This window comes from Maylandia zebra, linkage group LG10 (assembly GCF_041146795.1).
Source record: "Maylandia zebra isolate NMK-2024a linkage group LG10, Mzebra_GT3a, whole genome shotgun sequence".
In the NCBI taxonomy this organism is placed as follows: Eukaryota; Metazoa; Chordata; class Actinopteri; order Cichliformes; family Cichlidae; genus Maylandia; species Maylandia zebra.
This window is the reverse complement of record NC_135176.1, coordinates 14,529,215-14,548,052: the sequence shown is the minus strand read 5'-3', so window position 1 is coordinate 14,548,052 and position 18,838 is coordinate 14,529,215. Positions and strand designations below refer to the sequence as shown.

Below are 18,838 nucleotides of genomic sequence, written 5' to 3'. Positions count from 1 at the left end.
GTATTGCATGGTCTGACATTGGGAGGAATTTGCTGGGAGGTCCCTCCAGGGAACTTTTACTTCTACCATCATCTTTGCTGTTGGTGAATACTTCCTTAGATTAGATCTCAATTCATTATTCTGCTGTATTCTATTGTCCTGAACATATGCAGAGGATATCCTAGTTGATTCAACGGTACTGTGGCTGCAAAACAAGCCCAAATCATCACCCTTCCACCACCGTACTTGACAATGGTATGAGGTATTTGGCCATAACACACGGTGCCATCTCTGGTGAAAACCAAACACGGCGTATTAGCACCAAAGGACATATCTTGTGGGGGGTTTTTTTTGTTGTTTTTTTCCCCCAGATGCAACTTTGCAAACCTAAGCTGTGTTGCTGTATTCTTTTTCTAGAGATCACACTTCCTCTCAGGAACTCTTCCAAACAAGTCAGAAAAAAGTCTGAACCAGTATGACTGTACTGTCATTACCTGAACATACCAACGCCTGTAGAGTCGAGTGTTTTTGCCCCACCAGCAAAGAGACCTAGCTTCTGCTTTAATGGAGGTGCTCAAACTTTCTGATGACCAGTTAATCAAGTGCATTTGGCTGATATTTGCCCTATTAGTTTCTTTGGAAGCAGTAAGGTTGGACTTTTTACAGCACTGCAATAGAGACCAGTGAAAACTTTAATTTCACTTGAATGTAAAAGACAGTATGTGTGCCACCAAATGTCCGATCAGTGGAGGAATCGAAAGTCTTGTATCAAGGGTAAACGCTCCAATGGCTTTTCCAGACATCCTGCTTAAGTGCATGCTGTTTACATTGTCACGGCTCTCTTGGACACTAACTGGAAATGCAGCATGATTAATACAGCTATGCTTCCCCTGCTGTGACACATCAAAACATCTTACTTTACTTTAGGTGCTTTTAAATTTGTTTGTTAGACCATTAGAGCAATTATGTAAGCATGCATACATTTCAACACTGTTTTAAAAGTGAAATCTTTGTTATTAACTTAATTTTTTTTATTAGAAATGTAGGTCTGTGTGAAAGATTTAGTGGGTTACATTAGTGAAATTAATTTACTTTGAATATTAATAATATATAATACTTTAGTGTTCAGAATATCTGTAAGAATACAATAGGGGAAATAAGATGTTAAAACAGTAAGTTTCGTTTATAAAGTCATTTAGCTAATACATATGGCCTGCAGATAGCTTGTACATAAATTACTCTGTTCAGTTACATTATATTGTACAAATATATATATATATATATATATAAATAAAAGAGCGCTGAGAGAGGCGGCTTTGTCCCTCCACTATCAAGAAGTTTGTGAGTGTCTGTGCCGCATGTTGATCTCGTTGAGGACCACATCCATATTTGAGTCTTCATCTGCTGTGATTACTCTGTCTGCATATGGGCTACCTGTAAAACAGTGCTACTGTCATTATTTCAAAAAGGGAAATTGATATATTCTAAGAGTTGCAGCAATGACAGAAGAAACGCAAAAATGTCAGTTCGTACCGATCCCATCACTCTGTTCTGAAATGTCACTGTTGAGGAAAGAGGAGCTGGAAGAGTTATTGCCACGTGAGGTACTGGAATGAAGAGATGTGTTGTTGGTCAGCGATGACTTCTTTGCCGTCTTCTGTGTTGCAGTGCGACTCCATTCTGTTAAAAAAAAGACCCACATGATGAAGGTAAACGTGATTGTGAATTGCAATTATCGCACAGTCCATCCATTCTCTTCCGCTGGAGCCTATCCCAGCTGTCTTAGGGCAGGAGGCAGGGTACGGACAGGTCACCAGTCTGTTGCATGACTAACACATAGAGACAGGCAACCATTTGAACTCACATTCACCTATGGACAAGTTAGAATTACCAATTCAGCTAACCCCACTAACTGCATGTCTACGTGTACTCGGATAGAACCCACGCAATCCCACAGTCGATAAACTTATTTCTTAAATGAAACCAAATAAAGGAGTAACCTTCACCAGTTTGAGGCACACAGTATAAAACGAACACCGCTAACCTGAGTTCTCAGATAGTCTCATTTTGCCGCAGCACAGATAGATCCTCCACTGCCTCCTCACGGTTTCCTTCACTGCACAGTGGAACACGAATATAAAGAAACCTACAAAACAAGCGTGTTTGTTAATGCCACGTTTCACAGTGCAGTAGTTACTTAGAGGAGCATTTAAAAACCAATTAGAGAAAAAGATGCGATTGTATTTTTGTTGTTAAAATAAGAGAAGAGGATGACGTCAATAAAAACTGGTTAAAATTGAGGACAAAAGAAAGGAAAACAGCAGAATTACTATGTAAACTGACCAGATTTGAGTGAAATCACCATTATTTCACAAACCAGCTCAGAAAATGTCAGCTCACCTTGCAGGGAGTTACAGATGGCAAAGAGGTACATGAACGCCAGGTTAACGGGCCCCCAGGCAAAAAAGGCAAAGCCCCACGTGAGGCCTAGCAGGATGGTTATCCCCAACACACTGCGCACATCCTGCAGTGTGCTGCGGTGCTGGAGATTTTGAGGGTTTTGTTTTTTTATCCGGCACAGCTGGACCATAACTACAATAAACATGATGAAGTTAAATATAAAAATGACGCAGAAATAGGCCACCACTGCCACGTAGAAGGCGATGTCATTTTTCAGCCAGCAGCTGTGGGAGAGTCGGAGGAGAATTAAAGGTTGTTCTGAGGTTTTATATCATGGATTTTATGTAGGATAATGTGCAATAATGAGATTACAAATAAAGTACTCACAACTCATCAGTAGTGCCATCACTAAACCTTCCATAGGAAACGAGACCGTAGTTGTTTTTGTCAATTGCAATGACAATAATGACCACGATCATCGGGATACCCCATCCAGCCAGCGAGAACTTCAGCATGTAGTGCGATACATTGACGTTGAAGACTTTCACAAGTGCCACGTACATGTGGACGGCCTCGAGACCCATCCATGTGAAGGCAGCTAACAAGAAGTAGTGAAGGAACCAGGCAGTGGAAATGCAAAGGCCCACGGCGTCTGGGTAGAGCGCCAGCCAGGCGTCCACCAGGAAGACCAGATTCAGCAGGAGCAGCGCAAAGCACAGCTGGATCAGGATTTTGGATGGGATGTCTTTGCGCAACTTGCTGTTTAGGCGAAATTATGAAGACAACATGTAAAAAATACCTCAGCGAGCAAAAAAAAAAAAAATAATAATTCATAGAGCTTTAGCAATAAGTAATGAATAACAGATCTAGATCATCTATTTTCTGGATTTCTATACGTACCCAAAGGCCAAGTAGGTGAGGATGGTGACAGCCAGGAAGATAGCAGAGATTCCACAGCCAATGTATGTGATAAAGGTAAGGATGGTGCTCTGGACACGACTGGTTATAGGCTGCCTGGAGAGGTCCTTTATGAAGGAGATGCCCCCCAAAAGTGTTATTATTCTAATGAATAATAACCAAACATGACAACATACATGACAAAATGTATTTTGGTGATCTTACCAGCAGGATGGCAAAACTGGTTAAATGGTTGCAGCCACAAATTGTCTCACTGTCCGTGCTATTTTGGACAGAACAGCCATTTGAGCTCCAGCCACCCGATCCATCTGTGGGCAGAAAACAAACACGACTCGTGTTTTTACACGTCTGTTTGTGTTCACTGAAGCTCTTAACTCATGGCTGGACAACTTACCATTTAATGCAAAGTCCCAGAAAACACACGTTGCCACAAAATTTGCCTGTAATTTGAGAAAAAGAGTTTATCATCTTTAATTGCACATGATAGTTTTCTCTCTATCTCTCTCTCTCTGTTAAGGATGTGTTGCTTTTACAGCATGTTTGTGGCCTATTGCTGCTACATTTAACCACACACACATGTGTAGCTCGGTCGTATAGCTCCGGCATGTGTGCGCTGCTACAAACTGGCTTGGTTTGTCTGGTTATACCTGTAGCCGAAGCCCTTAGGCAATGCTTCCTCCAGAAGTAAATTTCTCTATGAGGACACAACCATTTCCTTTTAATTTGCCTTTAAATGACAGTTGGTGAAACCAGGCTTACCGGAATAGGCTCTTGGTTTTTTAGGGTGATTATAACATTGTCTCGGAGTCCTGTGATTGACAGGTTGGCGACACTTGCTCCTAGGATCCCGCTGTTAAGCCTGCGTACTCCCAGGGATTTGTCCTGTGTAGCCATTTAGAGACAACAAAACAAGTTTGTAAAGAGTGTGTAAGTATCAGATTTAAAACACTACATTAAAAATAATGTAAGTTGGCGTTTTTGTTAGTGGTGAATAAGAAGGGGACTGCTGGTTGAACTGTCAGACCTGGAATACGGTGCTCTTCTGGTAGAAATTGAACTGAACTCTGGAGACCTGCTGCTGTTCCTGAGATGTGAGATTCTGAGTGAGAGAGGCAGGCAGCGTGACGGAGCCCTGAGGGATCGAGGAGTTTGTTGTCACGCTCCTTCTCAGTCTGGGATTCCCACGGACCTGTAACACATATGGGCCTCAAGCTTAACAGACTCGATCATCCGAGAGTTGTTTTTTTTTGTTTGTTTGTTTTTTTTTTACCCTGTTTTCTATTTGGGGCAACTGGCGTCTCTCTACTAGAGATCACTATTTGGAGGAGCAGCTTTGTTCTTCCAAATAGTGGCAAAATGGCTGCTTATTCGTCAAAACATTTAGTATTACACCCACATTCCCAAGTGTAATCCAGGGATTTACTGACAAATCATGTCATGTCATTGTGAGGAAAAGAAACCGTCAGAATTTCTGACCTAGATCACCTGGTTGTGTTTTTAAAAGCAAAAACAAGTCACATGATTAAACCAATTTGTTGTATTTTATGAATTGATCCTGTTTTTGACTGAACCACTTTACTCTGAAAAGCTGAAATAAATAAATGTAGTTTTAAATTTAGTTTAATCTGAACTACACATGCAAATACACAAAATACACAAAATCTGAGTTAGTATATTCTTCTTCTTCTTTTAAATATGCCAATTACAACCTAAAACAATTACTCCAACCTCCCTGTTAAAATAATCATAAAAAATTAAATCGACAGTAAAAAGGCACTAAATATCTTCTACAGGCTTCTCTAGACAAAGCTGGAAATGCTGTGTTATATGAGACACAAAGCACTTGTACAAAAGTGAAAGTTATTCTTCCCTACCTCCACATTGGTGGGGCTTGAGATGGAAAAAGTTGTTTTCTGAAAGTTGGCGCCATCTGCTGGTTTCACTGACAGAGCAACAGCCGGGGACAAAATGGTCTGAGCCGTCCCTCCAACAACCAGCTTGAGCCCCACTGTATCAACGATCCCTATTATCCTGGTGAGAATAAATGAATAAATAATAGTACGTGTCATTTCTTTAATTACAACAAGAAGCAATATTAGGGGAGACCGGGGATAGTTGTAACGTGGGTCAGTTGTAACACTTCCAATTTCTCCAATCAGGGCTAAGTTTCAAATGATGTGACTCATCCTGTGCATGCCCAATTCAGTTCTGCTATCACATGTGAAAAATCAGCACATTTTGTCAAACACAGACAATTTAACATGAAAAAAAGTCATTTGTATGCCAAAAAGTAAGTTTTTCTACTTTATTTCAATTTGTAATAGCATTATCTGCTTTGCAGTTAAACTCATCAAACTTAAATTATGTTATTTGTATGTCTATGGGGATATATTCTGTGTAGGTCTTTAGTGCTAATGTTTTAGCCGTTGCCTGTAATGTTAGCGAGTTCATGGCTATAGGAGTCTGGGTCAGTTGTAACAGCAACAGTCTGGGTTAGTTGTAACAATAATGCAGATGTTACAACTTACCACACTATTACTTTAACTTATATTAAACAAGTTGGGACAACGACATCAGCAGAGAGATGTTCACTGGTCGCATTTGTATATGCAGTTAATGCCATTGGCAACACAATTCCTCCACTGTTTGTGTTCCCACACATACATTATGCAGACCACTGTGTCAGAGATGGACCAGTAGGAAGTACTGGTAGTGGAAATGGGTGCAAGAAACAGATTTCCTCATCTTTCTGAAGCACTCTGCAAACCACACCAAGGTAAGCCATGATAAAAAGTAATGGAATTGCGATGCTGGTGAACAACTACATTTTTTCAGCTTCATTGTTATGTTCAAAATTGGTGCAAGAGTTGTAGGTTATAATGCCCACTGAGCCAATGAGGCCAAACTCAAGGAAGACCAACCAAAATTAATGAAATATTCAGTTTCAGAAATTTCCATAATTTGTCTTTTTTGGGGGGTTGGAATATGTTCAAAAGCTAGATTTCTGCATTCTGTCACACACACACAGAGCTACATAAATGGATGTAAGTGCATTCATGTGTTGAATAAACAAAGATTACATGTTAATGTTTTGTTAGTACCCTTATTTCATTGTGTTACATTTCACCCCAGGATATGTTACAACTAACCCAGACTATGGGGTTAATTGTAACATTTCACTCTTCGTGTTTGAGACCATACCATGCAATGGGTAATTGTGCTGCAGAGAAAATAACTGCACTATTTAATAGCAGAGACATGTAAATACTTTGCATTACATTTTGAATCCACTACCTTAAAAGAGCTTCAATTTACAGACAGAAATGTCAAAAATGTTACAACTATCCCCGGTCTCCCCTACTGGTTAAAAAAAGATGAAAATAAGAGTTGGAATTGAGGTGTTTTGTCCTCCTATGGATGGAAGAGGAAAACTGGGGTTTTGTTGGTGTTCTTTAGAGCCCATATCTGGTTATTGTTGTGAGTAAAATAAAAATAAAAACAGTATGGGTCAAATGCATTGTCCACCCCATGAAATATTAATGTAAAAAGACCACAATAAATAAATAAATAAATAAATAAATCTGTAACCTGTTGGAGGACTGTGACAGCACAGATGGAGAAGCACCCAGGAGATTGCTGACAATGTTGACTGATGTGTTCCCCAGCCCTATGCTGACATTTGGGCCTGATAACAGAGCCTCCAGGTTAGACACCAGCTTATTCACCTGGCTGGAGTTCAGTTTGGACACGTCTTTCGTCTCGTCAAGCAGTGCGTTGGCTTGGGCCTCAGCTGCTGTCAACACAATTTGACGAGACAGTGACGCTATGATAAGGAAAGCATTGCCACAGAGTTGTGCACGCAACTGAAGTGATCACAAACCTGACGAATTTGTTGTTGTACTTCCAGTTGTCGTCACAGAAGTGTTCGGATTTGTGGTGGCTGTAGTAACGGTGAGTGTAGGAGACTTGGTTGTAGTTGTGTTACCCGTACTTGAGTTATTAGCGGTAGTGATAGGTGTAGTTGTAGTAGTGTTGACTGTTGCTGGCACTGAGACATTAGCAGCACTGGTGGTGGTGGTTAGATTCACTCCTTGTGTTGTATTCAGCGGCATTGAAGTTGCATTTACAGCAATTGTAGTGCTATTAGCAGAGCTGGTGGTAGTGGCAGTGCTGTTGTTGGTGGTGCTGGTGGCAGTGCTGTTTGGTTGCACGGTTGTCACATTTGGGCTGGTTGTGGTGGTAGACACGTTTTGAAGATCACAACTGTCCTGCAGCTGCATAACCACATTGTTTTGTTTTTGACTATTAAAAAGAAATAAAGAAGTAACATTTTACTTTGGATCCTTTTGATCTGTTGCAGCACATTTTGTATAAATGTGGTTAGTGTGCAGGATATTAAGGTCATACAAACCAAGTGAGGCTGCTAGACTTTGCTGCAGCACAGAAATCTGCAGGCTTTATGTCCGTGCTGACCCATGTGAACTCAGACTGCAGGCTGACATTGGCTTGTAAATTTCCACAAATTGCTGTGGAAACACAAAAGCACCAATGAGAAGCTTTGCACAAGCTTTGCACAAGTCGTCACTTATTTTTTGACTGCTTGAGCTGATATTTCAGTCCTCATCTTGTTTTATTTTGGTTAGTATACACACCCGCTCGGATCACATGCCCGCTGAAACTGATTTGTTCCTTAGACTGAAGCAGATACACCACAGCATTTGCTACATCACAGACGGGGACCTCACGGGCAAAGGCCAGAATCACGCTACAGCTTTGAAGGCTATAACGGAAAAAACAAAAAGACAACAACAACAATTTTAGCCTAGTGTTCAAATGCAACAGATGCATCAGTGAGATTTAATGTGAGTTTTAGACAAATGTTCTAACATAGCTGGACTCACTTTGTTGACGTGCTTGCACATGCCACGTTTGCGTCCTGTGTAGAAATGTCAGTTTTAGAAAAATAACTTTAAATGAACGTAATAAAGGAAACTACTAAAACATTTTTAACGTGTTAATATAATAATAACACATGAAATGCAAATTCCTTTGGACATAAACTATATTTTTCCTGTGAGATTCCATTACATGGTGAGTTTCTTGTCATGTGAAACTGGAGTATTTTTGGGGTAAAAGTCAGTAATGTTCAAAAAGACATTACTGACAAAATGACATCTCTACAGCTGATATCTTCAAAAATGAACAACTCAAAAGATGTTAATCTAGATGAATAGATTGAATCTCCTTTAAGTCAAATAAAGAAATTCAATTCAGTTTAATTGATTTTTTTAAGGTTATCTTTTTCCCTAATGCAACCTAAATGCCTTACTTACATTTTGAAAACTTGCTTTGGCCCTAAATCATCATAACAGAGATAGAAAAACATGAAGGCAATAATATCATAATTTGGTGGTTGAATACCTTGTACTCAGATGCATTAATGGACACTGGACATAGACCTCTGCAAGGGAATATTACAAGATTGTTATTATTTTTGTATTTTACATGTGATAAAAAGGTATTTATTTATTTAAAAACTGGTGACAAAAAACAAAACTTACTCTACACTTGGAGAGCAAGGTGGAAGCTGTCGCAGCTGAGAAATCTGTTACAGTTGAAGATATTAATGATTCATTGATGCTCCAAGAATTTATTCATATGATTTTTACATTAATGATTTGTTTATTTATATGTATTTGTGTTCTGTGTGAATGGAAGATTACCAGGTTGGTGACATTTAAATAGTTTATATTGGGATCTTGTATGGAAATATTAAAAGTGTAGTATGCATCTAAAAAACAAAGAAACAAAAAAAAGGAAAGATAATCAAGTCACCAAGCTTTCAGACTGTGTGATTTACATCATAATGCAAATGGTTTTGATAGGTGACACTAACCTGATCCACTGCAGTAGTCAGAGCAGTTGCACTTGCTTGTGGTGATGTTGCCTGAAACAAAGTCAAAGCATGATGGTTTACAGTGTGGATCGAATCAAGGCACCTTCAAGACTCTACTTTTACACTTTAAGGGAAAAATACATTTAGAAAAAATATTTAGAAGAATCTTGTGCATTTTGCTTTTTTACAATCTTATTTGTTCAGTTTTTAATTGTCTGTGTTGCAAGTATGAAGCAACCCCGAGCTGCTGGCTAACCTGGCATGCAATCAAAAGCTTAATGAGTTTCCTTATGTTTCCAGTTATTATGATAAGCTAAATTAACCAGATGCTTTGTACAGAACAGGGTTTTTAACCATTTTCTATTTTTAGGCATCTGCTAAAACACTCACAGAACAATTAATCCTATATAATCCGCAAATGCTCTGTAGCGTGTCCACACGATTTGGTATCCAGGTATAATGTTAACTGTAACTGAGACTTAATTAATATTATTCTTTTGAAATGTGTGTTTCCTGACATGCCCTGAAGTACTTCCTGGTGTCTTTTAACACAAGTGTGTTGCTTCATCAGGTTTCAGTAGCAGTAACAGTCTAATTCATGTATTGATGCAATGATGTTGTTTGTTTGTTTTCATGGTTGGTCCATTTAAACTGAGCTTAACTATGCTTACATTGAATAGTTTGGAGCTCACCTGCACTGCAGTTAGTTGAATTACTTGGTGGAACCACATATGCAGCTGCAGACTCATTACTGTAAAAAACAAACAAACAAACATGGAATTTCACAAAACTAAAGTATGAATTTAAAAAGTATAATTTATCTTTGATTAATCAGTTAACATTTAGCACTTGGGAAAGCACAGACTGCCCGTACTGAGGATCTTACCATGCTGCGTTGTCTTGACCAGTGTAAATGCAGCTGTTTTCTACTGTGCTGCTGTTATTGCACACATTTTGAAGCTGACCTGTTAAGCGACACAGAGGATTTATTACATTGTTACTTTTATAACATCCTGCAAACGTATCAGGTAGGTAACTATGCATCACTCACCCACTCTATCTGCCTTTTTCCCCAGCACGTAAAAATCAGATGAAGTGTTAGTGGCTGCGCAGAGAGTGCGGAGGATACAACATGAAGACACCGCCTGACTCAGCTTCAGTGTCACAGAGCACGTGGTGTTTCTGCAGCATAAGATCAGTGTTAATGTAGGGATCATGAGATAAGCTTATTTCAATGACTTGAATGTCTTTACTTCACTTACCTTATTTCAGTTTTTGTCACGCATGACACTTCCATTCCCTGGTAAAACACAAATCAGGCTAAATTCAAGTGATCTTTTTCATTTACAGAAACCTACAGACACAATTATGTGCTCACTCACTTGAAATAGGCCCGTTGTATTTATGACATTAGTGTTCGAACTGAAAAGTAAATGGAGATAAGGTTAATGGGTGTCAGGACTAACTGATATGATTCGTCATCTCAGTGGAATTAGGACTGATTGTGCAACTGCTCATATGATCTCCAGCTTTATGAAAAAGTCAAACAAGCGTTGCTTATTTTGCTTAATGCTTATTCAAGGGGATTCAAGAGGGGGGAAATATTGGAAATTCAGTGTGCCGGCATCTCATTAGCTGCAACTTTTGGCTGCTGTCAGCAAAGGAAATAATCAAAGTTAAAACTAAACTAAAACTAAAGTAAAAGCAGATGTGAAAAAAAACTTTTTGTTAACAATAATAAACTATAACATGACTAGAATAAAAGTAAAAAATGTGAAAAAATGAAAAACTAGCTGAAAAGATTTTGTTAACTTGGAAATCGAACTAAAATAAAAAAAAAATTCTTAGTTTGAGCTTTTTTTTAGTTTGGTAAAAATGTTAAACTAAGAATGAAATTAATAAAAACTAAACTAAAACAAAATATTTTTACAAAAACTAAACTGAAATGAAAAAACAAAGAAACTAAGTGAAACTAAACTGATTTAAAACAAAAAGTCGAAAATGAAATAACAAAAAAACCACATTTTAAAAATACAAAACTACAATAACTCTGAATGTAATCTCACCTTAAATGATAAACGTAACAAATCTTCACAGTGTGGGTTCGACAACACAGTTGCCACAATATATTACAGAAAGTGCTCCATGAAAATTCATAATCTCATTTTCCATCTGTTCATTTATTTGATAGAAATAGTTGCACTCATACCTGCTTTGTGTCCCATTGCCACTAACGTCCCGAGCTACACGTATCAAGCTTCTTTTCCGTTTTCTTTTTCTTGCTAATGGTGTTGCAGTGGTTGTGAAGTTGCCTCCTGTTGGTGTTGCTGTTGTAGTTGTCCCGTTGCCTTGTAATGTTGTTGCAGTGGTTGTGAAGTTGCCTCCTGTTGGTGTTGCTGTTGTAGTTGTCCCGTTGCCTTGTAATGTTGTTGCAGTGGTTGTGAAGTTGCTTCCTGTTGGTGTTGCTGTTGTAGTCGTCCCGTTGCCTTGAATTGTTGTTGCAGTGGTTGTGAAGTTGCCTCCTGTTGGTGTTGCTGTTGTAGTTGTCCCGTTGCCTTGTAATGTTGTTGCAGTGGTTGTGAAGTTGCCTCCTGTTGGTGTTGCTGTTGTAGTTGTCCCGTTGCCTTGTAATGTTGTTGCAGTGGTTGTGAAGTTGCCTCCTGTTGGTATTGCTGTTGTAGTTGTCCCGTTGCCTTGTAATGTTGTTGCAGTGGTTGTGAAGTTGCCTCCTGTTGGTGTTGCTGTTGTAGTTGTCCCGTTGCCTTGTAATGTTGTTGCAGTGGTTGTGAAGTTGCCTCCTGTTGGTGTTGCTGTTGTAGTTGTCCCGTTGCCTTGTAATGTTGTTGCAGTGGTTGTGAAGTTGCCTCCTGTTGGTATTGCTGTTGTAGTTGTCCCGTTGCCTTGTAATGTTGTTGCAGTGGTTGTGAAGTTGCCTCTTGTTGGTGTTGCTGTTGTAGTTGTCCCGTTGCCTTGTAATGTTGTTGCAGTGGTTGTGAAGTTGCCTCCTGTTGGTGTTGCTGTTGTAGTCGTCCCGTTGCCTTGTAATGTTGTTGCAGTGGTTGTGAAGTTGTTGCCTCCCGTGGGTGTTGCTGCTGTAGTGCTGTTGCCTTCTAAGGCCGTGGATGTTGCACCTGTACTATTGCTCTGTAATGTGGTTACTGCAGTTGTTGTGCTGTTGTAAGTGTTCAGTGTTGATGAGGCCACTTGTGTTGTCTCACTGACAGTACTTGCAGGTGTAGTTTGTGGGGAGGTCGGTGTGGCAGTAGTTTCTGGAGGGTTTGGAGGCACGCAGTTCTCCAGCTTGGTGCTGAAAACCTGCTTGAGCTGAGGAAAAGAGCATATGGTTTGCTGACAGGATTTAAGCATTACATCTGGTGTTTTAATAAGCCTGCTGTCGTACATGTTACATACCCAGGCAATGATTTCAGATTCGTTCTTGATCTGTCCAGTGACATCCACCGTAATGTCAACAAAGTAGTATACTGCATTACAAAGCAAAGAGAATCATTGGCAAAAGTTGCTAAACTCTATAACGGAGGACAACATACCAGCTGCTTGTAACAAAGAGGCAATCTAAGGGCTGAGAAAGGGAGCCAAAAATAGAAATACCAAAAATGAAGTGACTCACAGTCACCTGATGTGTTGCAACTGAAGCTGGCTGCTCATTTTAAATGTCAAACTATATTTAATTTCCATGGCAAATATTGTGCTCTGTGGTAATTTTAACAGGGGTGGAGTTTTAGATAGTTAGCTTGTTTGTGTTGTTCTTGCCATTTGGAGCACTTTTGTTCTGTTACATTCCAAATTATATGGCTTTCATGGTGGTTAATGTTAACAGGCCATTCAAAAATGTGCCCCAGTTTTGAGAATTTTTTGTATTTTTATTTAGCCTAATTTACTTAAATACTATTACCTGTACAAGTCAACTACAGTGGGGGAAATAATTATTTGATCCCCTGCTGGAAGTGGAAGTGCTCACTTGCAAAAAAATGAACAGCCTCTAATTTTCAAATAAATAAATACATTTAAAAATAACATAAAAGTTATGAATTCATTTGTATGTCATTTAGAGAAATAAACATTATTTCTACCCAAACAGAAATCCGGCTCCTGCAGACTGACTGCGTTCCCATGTGACACACAGATTTCAATACATCGATCAATCAAGAGCAGATTCACCTGCTCTCAATTCATTATGTGTATAAAGCACACAGAATCAGTTTCTTTCATTTAAACCTCTCCGCCATCATGAGCACAACCAAAGAACGGTCAAAGGATGTCAGGGACAAGATTGTAGACCTACATGATCATCCTGGGGGAGGAGAAGCCTTGGGAGAAAGTGCTGTGGTCAGATGACGCCAAAAGGGAAGAGAAATGCTGAGTATGACCCAAAGAAAATCTCCCCACAGTCAAGCACGGAGGTGGAAACATCATGCTTTGGGCTAGGTACAGGGGACTTCGCTGCATTGAGCGGCTATTGACAGGGTCATGTACCATAAAACCTAGGATGAGAACCTTCTTCCCTGAGCCAGAATACTGAAGACGGGTCATGGATGGAACTTCCAACATGACAGTGGCTTAAAATATGCTGCAGAGGAACAAAGGTGTGGCTAAAGAAGCATATTAAGGTCATGGAGTGGCATAGATGGGCTCCACACCCTCGGGCTGCGCCATCTCCTACACACCTGCATCCCATTTGAGACAATCGCCGGGGGACTACTTCACCCGGCGCAGATGGCTGCTCCTCGCCAGTCCGTTAGTCACCCCTCGGTGGTAACTAGGCTCTTCGTAAGTTCTGTATTTACTGGAGAACTTCGGAATTCATCTTCATCTTGTGTCTATGTACTTAGGGAACGACGTTCGGCGCTGGAATCCTGCCACCTGCCTGTCCCCATGCCTGTTCACCTCCCATCCTCGTTCCTGCCTCCTCAGACTCCCTCCATGGACTCTTCCCCCTCTGAGTTTCATGGTCCGGCTCTAATCATAAGCCCTGACGTTTAACTTTTTCTGGCTGTTACGTGCCATTCCTCAGTACTCTAGTAATTGTGTTTCTCCTCTCTGTTGCAGTTTTCCCTCAGTCCAGATTACGGGCGCTCCAGGGTTTTCTGTTCCCAGTTTTTCCCTGGCTTGAGTTTGTAGTTTTGGTTCCCTTGTTTTCATCAAGTTGCTTTGTTTATTAATAAACCTGTACATAGTTCTGAGTGGCGGCACATTAATCTGCTTCCAGGGTCCTTATCGTAAGTGTACACTGAGGTTCTTGACAGTGTGAGTTTTCCCCTGACCTTTGTCGTCGCGTCTGCTTTACCCCCGTGGCTCTTCTGTGTTCTGTTTCCCCAGTTCAGGCATACCTCTGTTTAGTTGCTTTCCCCCCGTTTGGTGTATCTGCCTTAATAAATGGCACACTTTTAGTTAATTCCCATTTTCGTCTCACTGTGGTCTGCATATGGGTCCTCACATAAAATAATCCACCCAATCTGCCTCCGCACATCGTACGGAGTCGCCCCAAATCCTTCCTGAGGTGTGTGCAAACCTTGTGACCAGCTATCAGTAAACTTGTTATCTCTGTGCTTGTTTCTCAACCAAATACTAAGTCAACCAAGTATTAAAGTTTTGCTTGAAGATCAAACACTTATATCACTGAGTGACATACAAACCAGTAACACAGATTAAACAAACGTTTTTCCTACAAAGCCAAGGGGTGAGCAGATTTTATCAGGGTTCATTTACCTGATATTTGTGGAGCTGTAGTAGAAACAGTAAAAGGGGAAGGAGTTGTAGTGGTCTGGTTGCAGGAGGCTTGCCCTGATTGGAAAAGAAAAAAGTTCTCAGTTACCACTGTTGGCAACTTCATGGAGAGTTTTGGGACCAAAAGCCAATCGTGTGTATTGAACACTAGACACCACGTTGATGGACATTAACATGATCCAGTTTCAGTGTACAAAGTTCCTAATGTGGTTTTTAAATCCTACACGCTGGAAAATGGGAATTCTGAATTTTTTCAGCACATAAACTCTGTTTTTAAAAAAACAGAACACTTTAAAAATTAATGCACTTTGTGGTAGTTGCACAAAGTCATTGAAATGCATTTCCATTCCCTCACTTCCTGTTCTCTGTGTGGTCTTTTTTAGTCTTCTCCATTTGTGCCTTTCTCAGAATAGCAGTACGACTAATAAACAAAACTAGACTAACTGGTTACAGTATATTATGAAAGAGTTCAAGGTATTTGTGTGCGTACTGTATGTGTGTGCGTGTGCATGCCATGCATTGCAGGTTATAATTAGAGGTTCAAAGCTGTTGGTCCACTAAACAGCCGCCTCCGCTCAATTGTCTTCGTGTTTTTTCATCTCTTTTGTGTCACAGCTGATGTCAGATACCTGCTAAGAGGACAACGATGACCACCAGGTGTGTCTGCAGCAAGTGGAAACATCTGATAAGCGAGCCTGGCTTCTTCACCCTGTTAAGTTGAAGAAGTTTAAGTTTAGTAAATAAACACAGGGGGCTAAAGCTTTATTATATTTATTCTGACATATGACAGAAGAAAGAGTCAGACTGAGTCATACTAATCTAGAAAAGCCCTACCATCACACCCATGCTAACAAATGCTGAAAGGCTGTAATTAAAATGTGTCTTAAAGGTTTTATCTCCAGTTCTGGTTGTTAACAGATGAGTAATGCCAAATGAAACACTTGAACGATTTCAGGATAGTGAGCACGGTCTAATAGAACAAATTCATTACCTTCAAAGTGCACATGATGTATGGAGTACATACACCATGAATCAATAGTTATTTTTTCATGTTCATTTGAATCTCTTATTATTAGGCAGCAAATAATTTGCATGTACAATTCTCCAAACTTTGCCTCCTATTTTTTTAAATAACAAGCAGAATAACAGTGAGTAAGTGGACTGACTGTATAACTAAATGTCTTCTTTCACATCCATGGAAAGCGTCATTGTTATTGGCACATAGGGTGCATCCTCTCCTATATTCTTATATAACCAGTAACATCAGTCCTTAAAAAATGCGTGACTACTTTGCAAATACAAAATAACAACAAATAAAAAATGTAAATAATTCGATTCTGTGACTTAAAAAATGACTTTAATGTTATTTGATGCCGCATAAGGAAGTGATTTATAGATATGAGCGCATCTGTATGAACCATCTGGATTAATAATCCTGACTGAAAACCGATCCAGCTGCTGTTTCTGAGTTAAGATGTGTTTCCCTCCACATTAAGGAAAAGGAGAGACACCGCCACCAACACCACCTCCACCGCCACCATCTCGCTTTACCTGACTAAAGGAGCAGATATTTGCTGGCAAGGAAGTCTGCCTGAAGAAATCCTTGGATCCTTCATGACTCTGTCTTCATTTTTGTGGAACATAGCTTCCGATGGGCGAAGTAAAACGTTCAACAACAAACATTAACAGTCATAAATCTAGCCAGTGCTCTCGGCTGTGTGCTTTGTCAATTCTCCACCACTTTCTCATGCACAATCAATAGCTGACACATGTGGCACGCCCATGAGACGTCAAGGTGAGCGGGTGGACGTCACATACATTCTCTTCAGCTCTGGCACCTTTGGTTTAACATTTCAACACCACCCAAAGAGGAAGCTGTCTGATTGTAAAACTAGACCCAAAAATAATAACACAGTCCGATCGTCTGCCTTTAAAGTTCCCTGTAGGTTTTTGGAAGGAAGAGATTTGTGTGTTTCTTTTTCTTTTTTGTTTGTCAGTACAGGTGTGCCTCAGGGTGTGTCATAAACCTGTGTTTTCAGTAATAGACACAACTGAAAGTGTTTCCAGGACAACACTGCAGGGCTCTAACATTGTGGCCCGACTGCTACGAAAAAAAAAAGAAGTCACGCACCATTACTCTGTAAGTGCCTGTTTTTCAGGACTGTGAGCAGTCTGTCAGAGTCTGTCTGTCACACACCACCACATGAGCACGCTCTCTTATTTCCTTCTCTGTTCTGCCTCTTATGCTTGTGTTTACAGTTTTTCTCAGTCCCTTTGGTGCTTTTCTCAGATCAGAATAATAATTCTCAAAACCATTAGTGCAACCTCCATAACATTTAGTCATTTCTGCACATTATGGTACCAATTTCTCCTTCCCCTGAACAAATTGCAAATGCTCTTGGACATGTATCAGTTGCTTTCATACAATTCTCTGCGGTCGACAACATTATCATTTTCTTATGTCATGTCAGTCAAAATGAACTATACCTTTGGATGCTGAAAGACTATTAGTTCCCAATAAAACTAATAGTCTTCATTTCATTGCTTGAGTCATTACATACAAAATTGGTGAAATGCTGTCAAGCAAATTTTATACCTTTTTAAATGATTTTTTCCTGGAAATGTCCCCGAAATTGAACAATTTCTCTCAGGTGAACTTCAGCTTTCACTGATGAGGAGGTGTGTGAAGTATTAGTTGTAACCACTGACAAGCCTCTTGTTCACAGTCACTCATGGATCAATCCCATGAACCCTCAATTGGCAAGCAAATATGAACCGAGCAGGACATAGTTTGTACCATCCATTCACGTCCGCTTATCCTTTTCAGGGTCGCGGGGGGCGCTGGAGCCTATCCCAGCTGTCATGGGGCGAGAGGCGGGGTACACCCTGGACAGGTCGCCCGTCTGTCGCAGGGCCAACACACAGGGACAGACAACCATTTGCACTCACATTCGCTCGCACATTCACACCTATGGGAAATTTGGATTAACCAATTAACCTATCCCCACTAAGTGCATGTCTTTGGACGGTGGGAGGAAGCCGGACTACCCGGAGAGAACCCACGCAAACACGGGGAGAACATGCAAACTCCGTTTGTACCATTTTTTACAATTCTGTGACACAGAAATGGGAGGTCAGCATGGTGGAAGAGGGGTAAGGATGTGTGTGTGTGTGTGTGGGGGGGGGGGGGGGGGGGGGGGGGTTGTCAATCACAACCTCACAATGGATGAGGGCGGTCGGAAGATGCAACCAAATGTTGGAAGAACCACTGTGAACAACCTCGCAGAGGTGGAAGAAGGCCTGTTTTTACCCAGCAGCAAGAGGAAGCCATTTGTGCAAGGGTGATTGCATACAATGCAATAAAGTTGAAAGAATTCAAAGTGCTGTCATAGAGGATAACGGTGTATTTGGCCACATTGGATCTGTGTCTGACACATGATAGAATGCTGGTTGAATATCTCCCTCCCTACTCCCCATTCCTTAATCCGATAGAGGAGTTTTTCTCTGTCTGGAGGTGGAAGGTTTTTGACCGGCATTCACATGCGCAAATGGCACTGCTAGCAGCCGTGGATGCAGCATGTGACGACATCACAGCAGAGTCATGCAGAGGGTGGATTCGTCACTCCAGGAGATACTTTCCTCATTGCATTGCAAGGGATGATATCCATTGTGATGTAGATGAGAATATGTGGTCAGACAGACAGGAACGTCTGGATGTGCCAGCAGGATTTACGTATGTTCAGTTACAATATGTACCGTTATATTGTTCACATTTGTGCACAGCTCTACCAAAAGGGTGTTTCTTATGTTTATTCTAAATAGGTGACTGTAGAGTATTTTTCTTTTGCACAGTGTTGTAGAATTACAAACAGCCCACACAGTAAAAATGTGAAACATACA

The 18,838-nt window shown here is 40.4% G+C and overlaps 1 protein-coding gene across 2 annotated transcripts; it reads right to left on the bottom strand.

Moving 5' to 3' along the window:
• Nucleotides 1–653: 653 nt before the first annotated feature.
• Nucleotides 654–16,872, bottom strand: LOC101475391 (uncharacterized). 2 transcript variants are annotated; one of them, XM_014410420.3, is made up of 30 exons: nucleotides 16,490–16,872; nucleotides 15,568–15,647; nucleotides 14,921–14,995; nucleotides 12,605–12,675; nucleotides 11,403–12,517; nucleotides 10,576–10,615; nucleotides 10,456–10,493; nucleotides 10,245–10,375; nucleotides 10,080–10,158; nucleotides 9,886–9,944; nucleotides 9,194–9,244; nucleotides 9,021–9,088; nucleotides 8,859–8,902; nucleotides 8,719–8,758; nucleotides 8,199–8,233; nucleotides 7,950–8,077; nucleotides 7,709–7,823; nucleotides 7,178–7,599; nucleotides 6,886–7,090; nucleotides 5,172–5,328; nucleotides 4,322–4,486; nucleotides 4,057–4,179; nucleotides 3,692–3,737; nucleotides 3,502–3,605; nucleotides 3,280–3,404; nucleotides 2,767–3,138; nucleotides 2,380–2,663; nucleotides 2,024–2,125; nucleotides 1,513–1,659; nucleotides 654–1,413 (listed from the first exon to the last, which is right to left on the bottom strand). In XM_014410420.3, exons 1-30 carry the CDS (start codon nucleotides 16,579–16,581, stop codon nucleotides 1,310–1,312), a joined length of 4,617 nt encoding a protein of 1,538 aa, XP_014265906.3. In that variant the 5' UTR covers nucleotides 16,582–16,872; the 3' UTR covers nucleotides 654–1,309. The 2 variants fall into 2 exon arrangements, with proteins under 2 accessions (XP_014265906.3, XP_014265907.3); XM_014410421.3 differs by having other exon boundaries at nucleotides 6,886–7,087; nucleotides 16,490–16,871.
• Nucleotides 16,873–18,838: the final 1,966 nt, after the last annotated feature.

Bases quoted from the DNA above. Each gene is read 5' to 3' on its own strand.
- LOC101475391 (XM_014410420.3), bottom strand. From the start codon at position 16,581: ATGTTCCACAAAAATGAAGACAGAGTCATGAAGGATCCAAGGATTTCT. The intron at 8,903-9,020 runs GTAATCTTCCAT...CAACTGTAACAG, and splicing joins ATTTAAATGTCACCAACCTG to ATTTCTCAGCTGCGACAGCT. The intron at 7,600-7,708 runs GTTTGTATGACC...TCTTTTTAATAG, and splicing joins AAGTCTAGCAGCCTCACTTG to TCAAAAACAAAACAATGTGG.